The sequence below is a fragment of the Phoxinus phoxinus genome (genome assembly GCF_949152265.1).
Source record: "Phoxinus phoxinus genome assembly, chromosome: 13".
Classification (NCBI taxonomy): Eukaryota; Metazoa; Chordata; class Actinopteri; order Cypriniformes; family Leuciscidae; genus Phoxinus; species Phoxinus phoxinus.
In genome coordinates this window covers 19,130,549-19,146,926 of record NC_136888.1, presented here as the reverse complement: position 1 = coordinate 19,146,926, position 16,378 = coordinate 19,130,549, and the positions used below count along the sequence as shown (strand labels likewise).

The 16,378-nt window shown below is 37.0% G+C and overlaps 1 protein-coding gene across 3 annotated transcripts in view; it reads right to left on the bottom strand.

Annotated features, from left to right (window-relative positions):
- The window catches only part of ltbp1 (latent transforming growth factor beta binding protein 1), a 79,783-nt gene that overhangs the window by 52,584 nt on the left and 10,821 nt on the right, over positions 1-16,378 (bottom strand). For all 3 annotated transcript variants that reach the window (XM_079633874.1, XM_079633875.1, XM_079633876.1), the window contains exons 3-4: positions 15,794-16,136; positions 2,790-2,944 (exon numbers count right to left, since the gene is read on the bottom strand). In XM_079633874.1, the coding sequence (XP_079490000.1) occupies positions 2,790-2,944; positions 15,794-16,136 (498 nt within the window). The remainder of the gene's footprint in view (positions 1-2,789; positions 2,945-15,793; positions 16,137-16,378) is intronic.

Sequence of the window (16,378 nt, the reverse complement as noted above, 5' to 3'; positions counted from 1 at the left end):
TCTCCCTCCTTCAGTCCATCAATCTATAAATCTAATCAAAACTACAAATGTAACCTGAGGTCAGCAGGAAATCAGTCAGATGCTTGTCTCTTATGACCTTCAGACTAATGTAATGTAATATGTAAAGGTCTGTCTCCTCCGAGTGAACCCGGTCACTTCTGTATGATCCGACATCCAGTCAGAGTGTGGTTTGGCTGAGTTTCAAAGCAGCGAGAAATGGCATGTCAGACCACAACACCGTGCAAAAACAGTTACCCAATACCCCACGGGCTCCTCCTTGCATTAGTAGTATTACAGCAGAGTTGTGTGATGCTGCCAGTCTGCAGGACAGGAAGAGGGATAATAGATGTCATGCTACACATTAGTTCTGCCGCCCCACCGTCTCCTCATTCGCATGCAGGACTACTGTATCTAATCGTCTCACCTGCCTTTTAAGAGCACTTCTCTCAATGACCGTTTATCGTAACGCCCTGTCATTTCATTTTCCCCCTCTCTCTCTCTTTTCTCTGGTTCTTGCTTCCCTCATGGCCGGGCTTTTATCTAAAATTACCCAGAGAAAATGAGTCTAATAACTCACTTTAGACAGTGCAGCGCACAAGGCAATGCTTAAGTCTTTATATGATTTCAACCAGAGGATCCGCTTGAAAAAAAAAAACAATGGGGCCATAACTTAAGGGCCGACCTGCAGCAATACAAAATTACAATTAATGAGACTACAGCAGAAGTGCGCGAGAGAAAGGAAGTGAGAAAGTGGGGTCTAAAATGCACATGCCTGTGGTTGTGAACCATCTCACCACTAATTTGTACTATGGATTCCCACACCCTTTGATGAATTTCCTTAGTTTTCCATGACATTTCCATTTTCCTGTTGTTTGTGATGGATAAAGATGTGTAACAATTATAGTAACCGCAGAGAGCAATTCTAGTCGAGATTAGCTTGGGAAAAAAAACTTTATTACTATAGAAATGTATAGACTTGTCTTCCATTCTTGGAAATCAGTTTTAATATTTGTTTTTAATATTGATGACTGTGGGAGCCTTGTTTTATCATCGTCTTCAACTCTACTACAGTTGTACACTGTAACAAAATCGTATTGTCATCTCACAGCGTTGCCGACACAGAGCTAAACGTTTCTCAGCGAGTTAGACATGCTGTCACTCTCCTCATGGAATGTTCCGCGGTGTGTGTGATCCGTCATTCTGTCAAACACCCGGGGCTTCATGCAGAGTCAGCGAGACTTGTTGAAAAATAAAAACTGATACATGAAATAACATTTTGAGATGCTGATGTCACTAGATCTTATATTTCCCCAACAGAAGGAGATGCTTTGGGAGTGCATCAACATGTCAAAATTATAGAGAGTGGCAGCCTAGACATACTCTACCGTTCAAAACTTTGGGGTTGGTAAGACATTTTGAAAGAAGTCTATAATGCTCACCAAGATTTTTTTTTGGTATTTGAATATATTTTAAAATGTAATTTATTCCTGTGATGGTAAAGCTGAATTTTCACCATCATTACTCCAGTCTTCAGTGTCGCGTGATCCTTCAGAAATCATTCTAATATTCTGATTTGGTCGCTCAAGAAACAATTCTCATTATACTCAATGTTGAAAACAGTTAGAGAAACTGTGATATATTTTTTCAGGGTTCTTTGATGAACAGAAAGTTTAAAAGCATTTATTTGAAATAGAAATCTTTTGTAACAATCGATTTCTTTATACTGCCTCTTGATCAATTTAATGCATCCTTAATAAAAGTATTATTTTTTTTTTTTTTTTAAACAATCATACTTACCCAATGGTTTTGAATGGTGTTTTGGCAATTCAGAGCCACCGAATGATGGATACGAAAACGCATGTGCATTTCGGACTCAGTGTGCAAAGACCTTAAACCAGAAAATCACTCTCCCGCGTGGCCTTATGCGCTTACTGTTTTTAAAAAAGTGGCGAAAGCAATAAGACACATTAATTAGTAACAAAAATTATCAGAATAAACTATTCCATCAAGTAAATACATAGACTGCAATTCATACTCTTTCTTAGTTTTTTGTCTTGTTTTAACGCACTTATCTAATCATTCTTAAAACAAGATATATTCACTTGAGAAGAAAAATGACACAAGGATTTATATCTTTCTTTAAAGGAAATCTAACAGAATTGTGTGAAATTTTGCTTAAAACAAGAAAAAATGTGTTTACAGTTGGGGTAAGAAAAATAATCTTGTTTTTCCTTTTGGTTTTCCTTTTTCCTTTCCCAAACAATTTTTCTTGTTTAAAGCAAAAACAAAATTTTAGTAGAGCGAGTTCGGCAAAAGGCGGATTTCAACTTGGGATCATTTGCATCAAAACTTTCTGCCACGTGCCTTACATCAACACTATTGACTCTGTTGACAATCCAGCATCTTCCGTAATTTTGTCAGGCCTAACCAGACGTCATTGGGCAGAGTTAGTCTTAATAGCCTCTGCCAACAAGTCAGGCTGTTTGCACTTAAAGTAAATAGACACTCCGGTAAGAAAAATAGTTTTTTGCAGTGTTTGGTGCAAGTTAGACAACAACAATGTCAAACATCATTGGTTTTCACATGTCTTGTGACCAAAAGTCACATATCATCATATTTGATTAGATTTTCCATAAATATTGACAGTCTGTTCCTCAGACACATCTATCATATGGCTTCATAAGACTTGAAGTGCAAAATACTTTTGAATTAAGTTACTGTGCTTTTTAGTGTGCTGCCAAAAAAAAAAAAAAAAAAAAAAAAAAAATCCAGTACTAGATTGTACTTACCATGAATTGGGTTGTGTCCCACGGAAAGCGGGATGGCCCGGTTCAGGTTAGGTCCGACACCATGCACCTGTGTGTGAGTGTGGTAGTTTTTCTGTTGGAGCATAAACTTCTGTGTTTTGCTCTGGTGCATCGTCATTGAAACTGGGTTTTGCACTCTGCAAGATAAATGTTAAAAACAAAAAATTTCAACATTTTACTTTACAGAGTTTTTTTTTTACCATCACATTTGTTTTCCATCTCTGTCTTTCTGTTACAATGATTTACATCCGTATATAAATATTCTTATATTTTATTTATTCATGTATTCATATTTTAATTTATGTGGTTTTCACTTTTGATTAAATACCTGCTCAAGGCCATATGCAAAACCACAGTACCCTGAACACACAGACATGCTTCTGGTTACATGTAAATGAAACCAATCACTTGCAACATACAAAATACATCAGCAGTCACACATGAATGAATGATTTTTCATTATGTTTATCAGACATACAGTTAAATGTCATTTGTACAAACACATACTGCAAACACATGGACAAAAATCAATCATAACACATCTCTCTCTCTCTCTCTCTCTCTCTCTCTCTCTCTCTCTCTCTCTCTCTCTCTCAGAATGTGAATCAGAATAAAGTTCACTGGCCTCACTTACGAAACCCATTATGAAGAATTAAATGTGTGCAATACACAACTGAGTTTAGCATGCTACGTGACATGATGCTCTAAGCATATGACTACAATATTTTTTTTATTTTAATTTGATTATACTTTTACACATTTCAGTACTGACTGAAATAAAAGTATATTTTTAGTCAATTGCCAACTAGAATTAATTTTATTTAGTGTGTTGCTTTCACTATATTCTTTAATTTAGTTTGTAATTCATTCTGGCATTGCATTTTCAGCCAATTTTGTTATTTTTCACTAAATGTGGAAATAAAATAAAATAAAAATAGTACATAAAACACTTAAACTTAGAAATGTTGCCTTGGCAAGTAACTGAAATAAATAAATGTTGAAGTACTAAAATTGCAAAGTAATAAAATTACAACTAAAATCAAAATACATTTAAACTATACAGAAATAAAAAAGAAAACTAATAAAAATGAACCACTAAAATGAAAACTTAAAATATAAAAATAAAAGCTAACATATTTTCAAATATTACCAATACTATAATAATATATATAATCAATACTAAAGTAACACTGATGTCGAATTTGGCCAAAATCATCTTAGAAGATGGCATCATGTTGCGGTCTAAATTTAGGAAGGTCCCTTAAAATGCTTTCTAGGTAGTCAACTCACTAGTTTTTGGGACAACACAACGCAATATCAAAACAAAACAGCCCAATTCCCTGAAAGAACTCGGGATATCAGGATTACGGATCCTGATAATTATCAGCTACGTGACGTCTGTGTGAAAGTATTGAACATCTTGCTAATAAAGAGACAAAACACAGCACACAGCTGTGAGGAAACGGATGTGAAACGTAATATGTCTTTCATACATCTATTAAGATGAAGAAAACGGATGCGGTCAATCAGAATCACAGCTGGGAAGCCTCATAAGACGGTGACGCACAAGACTAAATCAGGGTCGGCATCTCAGAATAACAGCACAGACCTCAAAACTGTCTGAATGGTGTCTGTACTTTTAGGAATAGTCCACCAAAAAAAGGTTTCGGTTTCCATTGATTTACTGTATTTTTTTGTCAATGGGAGCTGAATCGGTTTGGTTAACAACATTCTTCAAAATATCTTCTTTCTTGTTCCACAGAAAATCACAGGTTTGGAACAACATGAGGATATAGCCTATAGGTATGTTCTCATAGAAAACGACCCGAGACCACAAATTTTCGATGACTGACAGATACTGCAGAACTCAAAGCTTTATGCAAATGAGCAGTGACATGATGTGTCAACTACCAATGGGAGCGCAGGCAGTGACCACCGCCTTTCAGTGTGAGACATGCTTTAGACATAACAACATGCTTTTTATCCACAACAAAGCGACATGTGTGGACAAAGTGTAAACAGCGTCTGAAGAACTCTGATCAAATGTAAGGAGCAGATACACAAAAACGAGCAAACAAAGTGAGAATATTTAGAGGGAAAGTGTAAACAGAGATTGTTTTTCCCAGTGTTTTCTCATCTTGTCTTTCACACCATTCAAGTCTGCCTCTGTCTTTGTCTTTCATCTCTCATTTGATGTTCCCAGAGAGGTCTCATTTTGAAATGTATGTTTGTACTGCCCTTAAAGTCATGCAATGTGCTGTAGTGCATAGTCTGTCAACCTCTCTCACAGTCTCATTACATATGATAGTTTATTTCTGTGCCATGCATGTGTACCAACAGACACAAACAACTTAAAGACCAGTCAATTGCCTCAGTGTTTATAACTCTGGGGTTGAATAACAAAGACACGCACAAATAGACCCATACACGCACAAAGATTTTGTATTCAAGATATAACTATGGGAAGGTGAATGCCAACACATTTAGACACACAAGTCAAGCCTTGAGCAAGGCCTAATTGAATTTGTCTGGGGAAAGCATTTAATAGCTTCTAGCTGTTGAGTTTGAGCCCTGCATTCAGACCAGCACAACACAAATCAACTTGAAAAACATATGGTTACTTTTTTCCATGGTTGCTGGGAAAACATGGCCATGCTTGTTCACCAGTTAGACCAGTAGTAACCAGCATAAACCATCCTGAGCCAGCAAAAAAATTCAAGCTGGTCTTTTCAGTAGTAAAAACAGTTACACCCCACAAACATAGAACATAACACCCTACAAAGAGCAGACCACACACATAAAAAGAAAGAGTGTAAAACGTATGAGTCTGTTCTTGAACAGGTGAAAAGCAATGAGCTGTGTAAGTGCTTATAAACACACACCATCACATGTACTAAACAGTGGAAGCTGACATGTGGCGAGAACCCCAACTGGAGGAAGATGTGTTTTAAGCTTTTCCACGTGCCTCTTCCACTCTTTCTCTCTTCATCCTATGTACAATACCCTACATGTACAGTATACAGACAATTAATTCCTCCAACAAAAGTGACTTAAATATCTTAAATGCTACCACTATATACAAACACATAAAATTACATTTTAAAATATATTACAATAGAAAAAAAGTTTATTTGAATTTGTAATGATATTTCACAAATACATTTTTGATCAATTAAATGCAGCCTTGGTGAGCATAAGAGACTTCTTTCAAAAACATTACACCAAACTTTTGAATGGTTTTAAAACATTTCTGTGTATGCTTTAAGGCAAGAGAGCAGAGAGTGATGAATTGCTGTACAGGAGAGGTTGTACAGAAATGTATATGGATTGGGCGTGCATTATGCTAATTCGTAACTGAATGTCTGCTTTTCATTTAGAATAATCCAGTTTTATAAACATTATGAGGATTTAATGTATGAGCATTTTATGTGAGAACCTTTTCTACCCACCTACCGGTAAGTAAGAACACTTGTGCGCAATTACTAATGACTGCAGCTCAATGCGGTGATGCTGGGTGTTTGGCTGATTTTTTGGGCGTTGACTAAGCAAGCACTATTACTAATCAAGCCAAGAGCATTTATAATTTTAAAGCCAGTCATGAACTTCCTAATAAGCTGCAATACCAGACTTGGTGTGGAAAGAGCTGTGGGTTTCCTGCACATGTAGACAGGAAAACTGAATTTTGTGAGGGAGGCCAGCTGGCTTAGTCTAATCTCCTCCAAGAGGGCTGTACTACACCACGACTGTCTCTCGTAGCTCTTCATCAACAGGTGCACGATCTGGCGGCCACAGCGACGGGGAGGACATGGGTATCTTTTGTTGTCTCTCTCCCATTGCTCCCGGGCTTCTCGTCTGACAGGTGTCTGGACAGGTCTACCGCACTAAACCCGAGGTGCTCCATGAATCCAGACTCTGGTTCACTGCCAGGCTGCATTTCAGCTTGAAACCAAACAGCACAAGAAACCTGACCAGCCCACCACCTGTGGATCACTGCAACAGTTCAAACACACAAACACGCCACACCAACCACACAGACCCTCTCTAAATACATACACACACACACACACACTCAAGCCAAACCACACACACACACCCATACAAACTAAACACACACCCAACGACACAACCTGTAAATACATTTAAACCTACACACACAAACACCAACTATGAACACACGGGTCCTCATTAAAACACCAGACCTACTTGAAAAACGCTCTCTCACACACACAAATGAGGACATCATTTAGAAAAATATCAATCCGTAAGACACTTAGGACACTGACGTAAAGCCCAAGCACCCAGAACCGCAGCCGAGACAGCGTAAGACTATCCCTGACGAGAACCCTCCCTGAAGGACTGACTGGACACTTTCAGCGCCACATAACACACGTGTGTAAAATGTACACTGCACATTTGATGTATGCATGTGAAATACAGCATTCTCTTACACTTGTTATTGAATGTTCAGCAGACGGTGACATAAATCTGTGAATACATGTGCGGCGTAATGTAAATCATCATAAGGAAACAATTGGGTTTGTGCCCAGATGTGCTCTGCCTCTGTGGCCCAGAATATTTGTTTCAGTGTGTTTAGCTGAGACAGCTGAGCACTGTTCAGGTTATAATTGTCTTCCTGCTCAAATGTGGACCACCATAAAGGATGGAGATGGATATTTTAGAGCAAAGCACTCTTCAGTGTCTTCGGTGTACAAAACAACATATTTAAAAAATTCAACTGGCAGGTTGACCGAATGACTATTTGACTATTCGATCTTAAAGGGATACTGTAGCTTTACTCACCCTCATGTTGTTCCAAAACTGTATGAATTTGTTGAAATTATGGCACACAAAAAAAGGAAAATGTTGAAAAAAGTATATTTTTTGTCCATACAATGAACGTCAATGGTGTGCAGTGATGTTTTGGACCCCACTGACATTCATTGCATAGAAAAAAAACAAAATATCTGGAAAATATCTTCTTTTGCACCATCTCAGAGTAAATTATGTAACAGCTTACAGTAAGCACACCAACTAAAAGAAAAAAAATATATCAAAAAGATAAAAAATCGAATGTTAGTCAACCTCATTAATTAATGCACAATTTAGAACAAATTGGAAGACCGTTTTGGGGGAAGAAGTTTTTTTGAAAATGTCTTTGAAAAAAAAAAGTCAATGAAAACAAATAAGAAAATATATAGTCTATTTTATATATATATATATATATATATATATATATATACTGTATATATATATATAGTCTTTTTGAGGATTCTTTTTGATGAATAGAAAGTTTAAAAGAACAAAGAACAGCATTTACTTGAAATATAAATATTGTGTAATATTACAAATATCTTTACTGTCACTTCTGATCAATTTAACGTGTCCTTGCTGAATTGAAGGTCCATTTCATGCTTTTAATGGCACTTAAAAATAGTCAGTGGGAAAATGTCTAACATAATGAACTATTTACAATTTATAAGTTGCTTACAATTTAGTTTGAGTCTACTTTCATTCAGAATGCGTCTAAAGCTCTCACAGATCTAATCAAACCATTGCCTTTTGCCTAGACAGCAAATTAAAGTGATGCAGCAATATTAACAACATAAAATATATATATGTATTCCCTGTGAGAAATGCATTTAATAAGTTAGTATGAAACTACTTTAGTATTTCCTTCAATATGAAATGAGATTTGCAGGCGAGTAGTTAACAAACTGTGTGGTCTGCATTCAAATATCTCAATGAAAACCACAACAAAAGAACAGCGGGATCTTTTATAGCCTCCACTCATCACTACAGCAGACCAGTAAGAGCAAAAGTTTACTGAGAAGAAAGCCAGAGCATTTAGCTATAGTGATCCCAGCTGATTTCCACCCACAGTGTCTCTTCTGGTAGACAGGTTAGATCAGCAGGGCATCTGTTTACATGTTCCGTCTCTGATGAAGAGGAACCTGTCTGAGACTGGAACTGAACCCGCTCGCTTCTGGATTCAGAATGCGCTCAAAAGAGCCAGTCAGCACTCATTGCTGCTCCTGTGGCAATGAAGCCACATATTTTGCTTTAAAAAAAAAAAATCACTAATGTTTATTTGCCCTAAGATTATTCTGCGCATGGGGAGCGGGAGTATAATGAGCTGTTTATATTGAATTTTACGACACTGGGCAGAGATTCAGAGTAAATCCTGGTAATATGAATTGTAATTATGGTTTTTGGAGCATAGTGGTTGGACACATGTGATGCGGCTCTGCTCACTTCTTCTAATGCGTCTATTGAAGCCCAGCAATATAATAACTTGGAATGTCAAAACTACATATCTTTAAAATAAAATAGCTTAGCCAGAATGGTCTAAAATAGCATGGTACTTAAAAGAACCACATACAAAATTATATATATAATATACAGTATACACTACAGTTCAAAAGTTTGGGGTCGGAAAGAAGTCTCTTATGCTCACCAAGGCTGCAACTGTTTTCTTTTAATAGAATTAAAATGTAATGTATTCCTATGATGAAAAGTTACATTTTTAGCATCATTACTCCAGCCTTCAGTGTCACATGATCCTTAAGAAATTTTTCTAATATGCTTATTTGCTGCTCAAGAAACATTTCGGTTACACTATGTAGTTACATTGTACTTCCTCAAATAAGTACTGAGTATTAGTAATATTAAATAACTACATGTACTTACTGTAAAGTTACAGTTAGGGTTTAGTTTAGGGTTAGTTACTTGTAATTATGCATAATTTACTGTTATTACTATAAGTACATGTAGTACCGTTTAACTATGTCACCTAAATATAAATTGTTACCTACATTTATAATTGGCACAAACATTTTTTAAATTTTTTGCAGCAAAACTGTTCTCAGCAATAAGTTATTGCTTAATGTTCTTGTGGAAACCATGATTTTAAAAAATCAGGACTCTGATGAATAGAAAGTTCAAAGGAGCAACATTTATATTTGTAACAATGTTATTTTTTGTCCTTGCTGAATAAAAAAAAAAACTATCAATCTTATTGACCCAAACTTTTTAACTGTAATGTACAGTATATTGACCATAATAATAAGCAATTTTATATTTGCTCTTAGTAAATTGTAACGTAGTAACTTAGCAACTTGTACTGCATTCATAATCCACTGAATTGGAATAGCCAAGAATGCAATTTGTAAATGGAGAAAACACTACAATATATTGTAACACTGAGCTAAAATGTAATAAAAATGAATAATTATTAGTATGGAGACAAAGTCCTGAGGCTTTGTTTTCAAATTTTACTAGGGATAAACATTTAATGTGAATTATATATGTACGAATCATCCAGCTACTGGTGAACTCCACAACTGCATCAGAGAGGAGATGAGAGTGAGAGGGGGATGTCAAAAAGGGAGAGAGAGAGAAAGTTATAAACATAAGCTCCAATTCCAGTCTCAACAAAATAGCTGGCGCGACCTCGCACACTGGCAGACGTGCTGTAATTAAATCGAAAAAAAGATGCAGATTTTTTTTTACTCTCTCCCTTTCAATCAAAACTGAAAAGCTACATAGATCTGAACTCCCGTGATCTCCAGATGTTGCTTTTTTCACATAGAAAAAATTATTCTTTACATGTCCTTTTCTCTCTCTGTCTCCTCCTTCACTCTGTCATCTCTACTTCTCTCTCTCTTCCTGTACCACTCTGCCCATCCTCCTCCTTTCATAATATGGTACTCTGACCATCTCAGTTTTCCATTTCCTTCTCCCACTTTTTTGACCACTTTGTCTATTCTTCTCCTTCCGCTCTTATCCTCTTGTTATTCCCAGAATCTGGCTGAATCTGCTGCGGTTCCTCCCTCATGCTCAGCGAGACGCTACACAGCTCTCTTCTAATGAACCCAATGACCCACATCAGGATGCTTCTGATTCTTCTATATCATCTGTAGATGGATATATATATGCATTTTTGTTTCCTAAACACCAGCAGACCCAATTTAATCACTGATGCATAACACTTGCGGTGCATCTCAATTAGCTTCCTAGCTTCCGAGGTCATGAATCAGTATATCATGTGCACAAATTCAGGCACTGGTATGACAGTAAGGACCCTGACTCACTACACATTGAGACAATGTACAACATTACATACCGGTATTTATGAACAACAGCAGAACTGTTATCTTTCTGACATAATGATCAACTTTGCTTGTTACATATACGTGCAACCTTTCAGCTGCAAATAAATTATGAATGTTAGCTATTTTATGTTCAACCTGATGATCCAACAATCCAATCAATTCCCGATGGATAAAATCCAGTCCCAGCCTATATTTTTCTTGTTTGAGAAGCCAATTTCATTCGGATATCTACGTCACATTAGGGAAGAAAAGACTATTGCAACTTCTGTTTTAATGCTGACTTTAATATTTGTTGTCCATGCTCCCCATTACATTTTGTAGCAAAATTTCAGCTGTATTGCAGGTATCAATCATATTCTTAGGATGCTAAGAAATTGAATGCTAAGCTTCAGCTAACAGCCACTACCATGACTTTAAAGACACCATGGACCTCTCCCCTAGTTTTTAATTCCCCGTCAGCAGGACAGTTCACACTTATCCACAGAGGAGGGGTGGCACCTCACTGCATGGGTGTAACCTGGATGTGACTGACACTTCAAAGTCCTGCCAGACATGAGAGAAGCAGCAACGGTGAACTCCAGACCTCAGTGATTGACAGGAGTTACAGAGCCAGGTGTGTGTTAACAGCACTGCTCTATTATGGGTGGATTTTTATAGCTGGAGGCTAACAGTAACGTAACTTTAGGGTTGATGGAATTTCTGTAAACTTAACGGAAAACATACTGCTATTGAATCTGTTCTTCTACAGATTTTTTTCACAGTGTACAGTGCACATACAGGATGTGTACATCAGCTGCAAGTTTGACTGGAAGAGACAAGCCTGTGCTAGCTGGGAACAGGAAAAAGAGTGAAGGAAGAAATGAAATGTGTGAACCCTAGATTGTTTCTTTTTTTCTTCTTCTTTGATTTAACGTTTACTTCTTCAGCTACAGTTATCCCAGCATACTTGTACACACAAACAACCTATACACAGCTATAGCCACAATATCCATTGGTACTAATTACACTGGGTATTTTATTTATTTATTAACACAATTGTTTTTATATATACAGACAATTGTATTGATAAGAGTAAACTGAACACTATTTACCATTAATAATACAACTACTGGTTATTTGTGGTTTTGGTGAGTGCTTTGTCATTTGTCTTATAAATGCTGGGACAGACCAAGCCGACGGTCGGCCATCTTAGTTGGCTTCGTTTTTCAGTGATTTCAGTGTTCGCACAATTGGCTCTAGTTGGATGCCGTTGGGTTATTGTTGTTTTCAACATGCTGAATCGGCGTTGGGCCGTCGGTGAGAGAGAGAACTCTGATTGGCTAATGGCACAGACAGAAGGCTGTTAAGTTTACGTCATCTTACTTGAGCATTCCAATGCACAAATATTTTCATAATAACATAAGCTGACAGGAATAAAGAAAGTGATCAGCGTGATTCACACTATAAATAGTAAGCAAGCGCTGCTTTGTTTGCAGTTTGTGTATATCTGTACTAGTCCTAGTTTCGGTTTGCCTTTTTGAATGACAGATATATACTTACACGCAGGCGCAGAACAGAACGAACATGCTAGTTGACAGTTTTCATAGATAATAGTGTAAGGCCTCTTATTCACTTTAACTTTTAATCTTATTTTCGACTAAAATCTGATTCGATTAGCTGTGAACAATATCAAAAACTGACTGTCAGTTTCAACTTATGGTTTTATATAAATACTATAAGGAGAAATGTCTCAGTGTTCAACTCACCTAAAGGTCACCTAAACTGGCAACCAAGGATTCATGAGTTTACTTGAGATCTTGAAAAGTCAACACAGAAAAATCCTCAGAGCACATAAACACTATATGACTTCATAACCTCCAACATTAAACACCTCAAATCACTTTAGTTAAACAATAGGATCAGAGTAAATAGAGTGTGCCACACAGCTCGAGCACAATGCTTGGCATTGATCCAGGCTCGGAAAATAAAGCGTCAACAGAAAACACTATTATATCTCTCTTAAAGTGCCTATGGGGCCAATCTCAATCCTTTTCATGACCAGCAACGTTCCTGAGGATGGATCAGGTTTTCTAGACACACATAGACAAACGCACTCAACTATAAATCAAAAGCTCTTTCTCACCATATAAGATCAATCCAAGACTCTCTGCAAATTCAACTCTATAAACTATAAATTCTAAATAATGGTAGCAGAGAGATGTTTTTCAGTAAAACTTTTGCACACTGAACCCACTTCACACCTGTAAAACATTGCCACATGAAACCAGTTTGGAAATGATACCTTACAATATTTCAGTGTTACAGAGTTCATTCAGACGTCAAATATGTATTACATAGTTCTCTAGAATACTTGATTTGAATTTGAAAGTGTTTGAATAACCATTTCACTGACCTGTCTCTGCTGTGATGACACCCAACCACAGATGCACTACACTAAACCCACGCTAATGACTCACAGATGCCTGTCACACTCACACCAACAAATCACTCAATCCGCGCTTCAATAAAACTTTCACTTGTGCTGTCAGTTTTGGAGGAAAATGCAGGCTAATAACTGTCATATTTTGACAAAATAACAGTTATGTGAAATGTGACGTTAAAAACAACACATGATGTTAAATGTTTCTGTGTGTAAAATTATGCATATATAAATCTTTGCTTTAGTTTCCCTGGCAACACTGAGACAGTCTAGGAGAACCAACATGGCGACAGTAACTCACCAGTTTTCAAAACTGACGATATGGAAAGGCAGGATTTTGATACTTTGTTATCATGCTAAAAATAAAATAAAATAAACTGTTACACACAGACTGATTACTGGCTTATCAACACTTTTTTAGAACATAATCGGTTCTCAATTATCAAGTTAACCATAACATATCTGGTATAATTCTTTAAAAATGTCACCCTACAATGCCATTACTGTACACCATTGTGTGTTCAACAGAAAGAAAAAAAAAGAAAAAGAAAAATGCACAGTCACCCAAGAGATGCCTGACTGGTGACTGTTGGTTGCCATAAAGCCGTTGTGTATTTCTTGCTCAAAACATCTGTCTTCACAAGATATTAACAAACACAAAATGTTATGTAAATTCTGGTATCCTGACAACCCAACCAACACTCAGAGCCTTTCCTTGTTGTGTAATCTAAATTTAATATTAAAAATATAATTAAATACTGATTACATATACTGATAAAATTTAAAATAATCTAAATATCTAAAATACAGGAAATTCCTCTCAAATGTTGAGCAAAATGTTTGTCTGCAGCTGAGAGGAAGAGGAGTTCTGGAGAGAGGCTTACCTCCTCCATGCACACAATAAACCCCAGTGGAAACCCGCAGAAGCTTTCGAGGACAGGTCTGGTAGCAATTACCAAGCAGAAACGTCCAAACTCTGACTGAACGTGCACGTCAGTCCCAACACATAAACTGCTTTCATTAATATTTTAAGTGGAATTCATCAATATCCTGCCCTGCTGCAGTATTACAGCTTTTCCTGGAAACAACATGGGGGCAAATTCTGTGGCTTTCCCCACATCTCGAGATTTTGACTCAGCGTCTACAGTCAGTCTGATTTGCTCTGATAGGAAGGAAGAAAGAAAGCTGTGCTCATGTCCAATATGATAATGAACTTTACAGGTCTAAAGCCGTTTAGTCAAATCAACCCCCAAACCCTACTCAAAAAACACAAGACACTAAAGAGCCCGCAGGGGGCTTTTTTCAGTCACGGAAAAGGATTCTCATAAAAAAAAAATTAAAGGAAAAAACTAGGCTGACATCAGGACTTCAGGAGTCATGATTTGGCGAGAGCCCAAGTGTAAGTCATGTAAAAAGATTTCAGTGAGTCAGAATTAAGAACAGTAGGTATTTCTGTAAAACAGACCCAGGCTGAGAGGCTGAGTAGTAGGAGGCATGAAATAGGCAGAGACCGTTAACATCTGCAGTTCTGATGTCTGGAATTAATATTGAGCTATGGAGTTCATTCCAAAATAATAAAATGATAAAGAGCCTGAGGAATCTAAAAGGTCCAAAATACCTTACTCAAACACATTTGCTATGCTAAACTAAAGCGCATATCCTTAAATAAACAGTCTGATTATCGGTTTATCAATAGTGTATACATTACCGATATTCACACATTTAGGTTGCATAATCGTTTTTCAAATTTCGCAATTTATTAAGTCTTATTACAGTTTTTTCCAACTGCTTACACACATTTTCAAAACTGTCACCTTTTTTCAAAACTCTACACACGATTCCCAAAACTGCACACACAAAATGCAAAATGCCTCACATCTCTTTCAAAATGTAACACTGCATTCAAAATGCCATAAACACATGCCAGAATGAAGCATTTGCATCAAATGGCAAACACTTCTTTCATAATAGTACATTTTTGGATATACCATGTAAACACTGTTGTTCTAAATCTAAAGCTCTTTGGTCTCTCATAGGTTTCTCTACATTTCAATACAATGTACAGTGAAAATCTGTTGAGAGGGGTAACAAGTACTCTAAACACCAATGCAATGTAGAAACAGAAAATATATTCCTGTTAGATTTTGGTGTTTTACGTAGAAAATTGTGGGTAGTGTTTTGAAAAAAGTGTTTTATGCAATTGAAAACTGAGTCAAAGGCTGAGAAATAGCTTATGGTTTTGGAAATTTGGTGTGTAGTTTTGCACTTTGAGTGAGAGGTTTCAAAAATCGTGTGACATGAAAAGATTTTGCAGTTTGATTAAGCAGTTGGAAAAAAATATGCTTCCCATTAAGCACAAAGTCAGACAACAATCATGACTGAAAATTCATCATGAACCATGACAGTCTTACAATAGCAGGAGGCTATACATCTCTAAATCAAGCCGTCATACTCACTGTGGTTGATAAGGAATGGGTCCATTAGGTGATGGCTTCATGGACAGAGTCAGATGTCCCACGTTTTTGCCTGGCAACGGTAAAGGCACTTGACCTTGGCCTTGTGGGAAGATCTGCTGAGGAATGGGGCGCTGGGGAATTACATTATGACCGTTGGAGTATCCATTCGTATGACCTCCGTTTGGAAGTCCACTGTTGGTGTGTCCGTTTACTGGTCCGGTTGGATGAGAGGATGGAGGGAGAGTGGTCTGTTCACAGGACTTGCCTTTAGAGCCTGGCTTACACACACACATGTGGGGCCGCAAGCACATCCCTCCATTTTTGCATGGGGGCGTACAGTTAGCTGTAACAAAGAAAAGAGAATTCATTCAATGAAAATGTAATACCATAATTTAATATGTAACATGTATTGAAATGTCATATAATCCAAATGAATTCCATGTATAGTGCAATTAGCATTCAAGATGTCCACAAGCATGTTTTCAAAGTGGCTTGCCCAAAATCTTCGTAAGAAACCAAGTTTATAGAAAAGGAAGAGTCTACGGGGCAAGCAGACAACAAACTTCCATTATAAATCCATTTCTG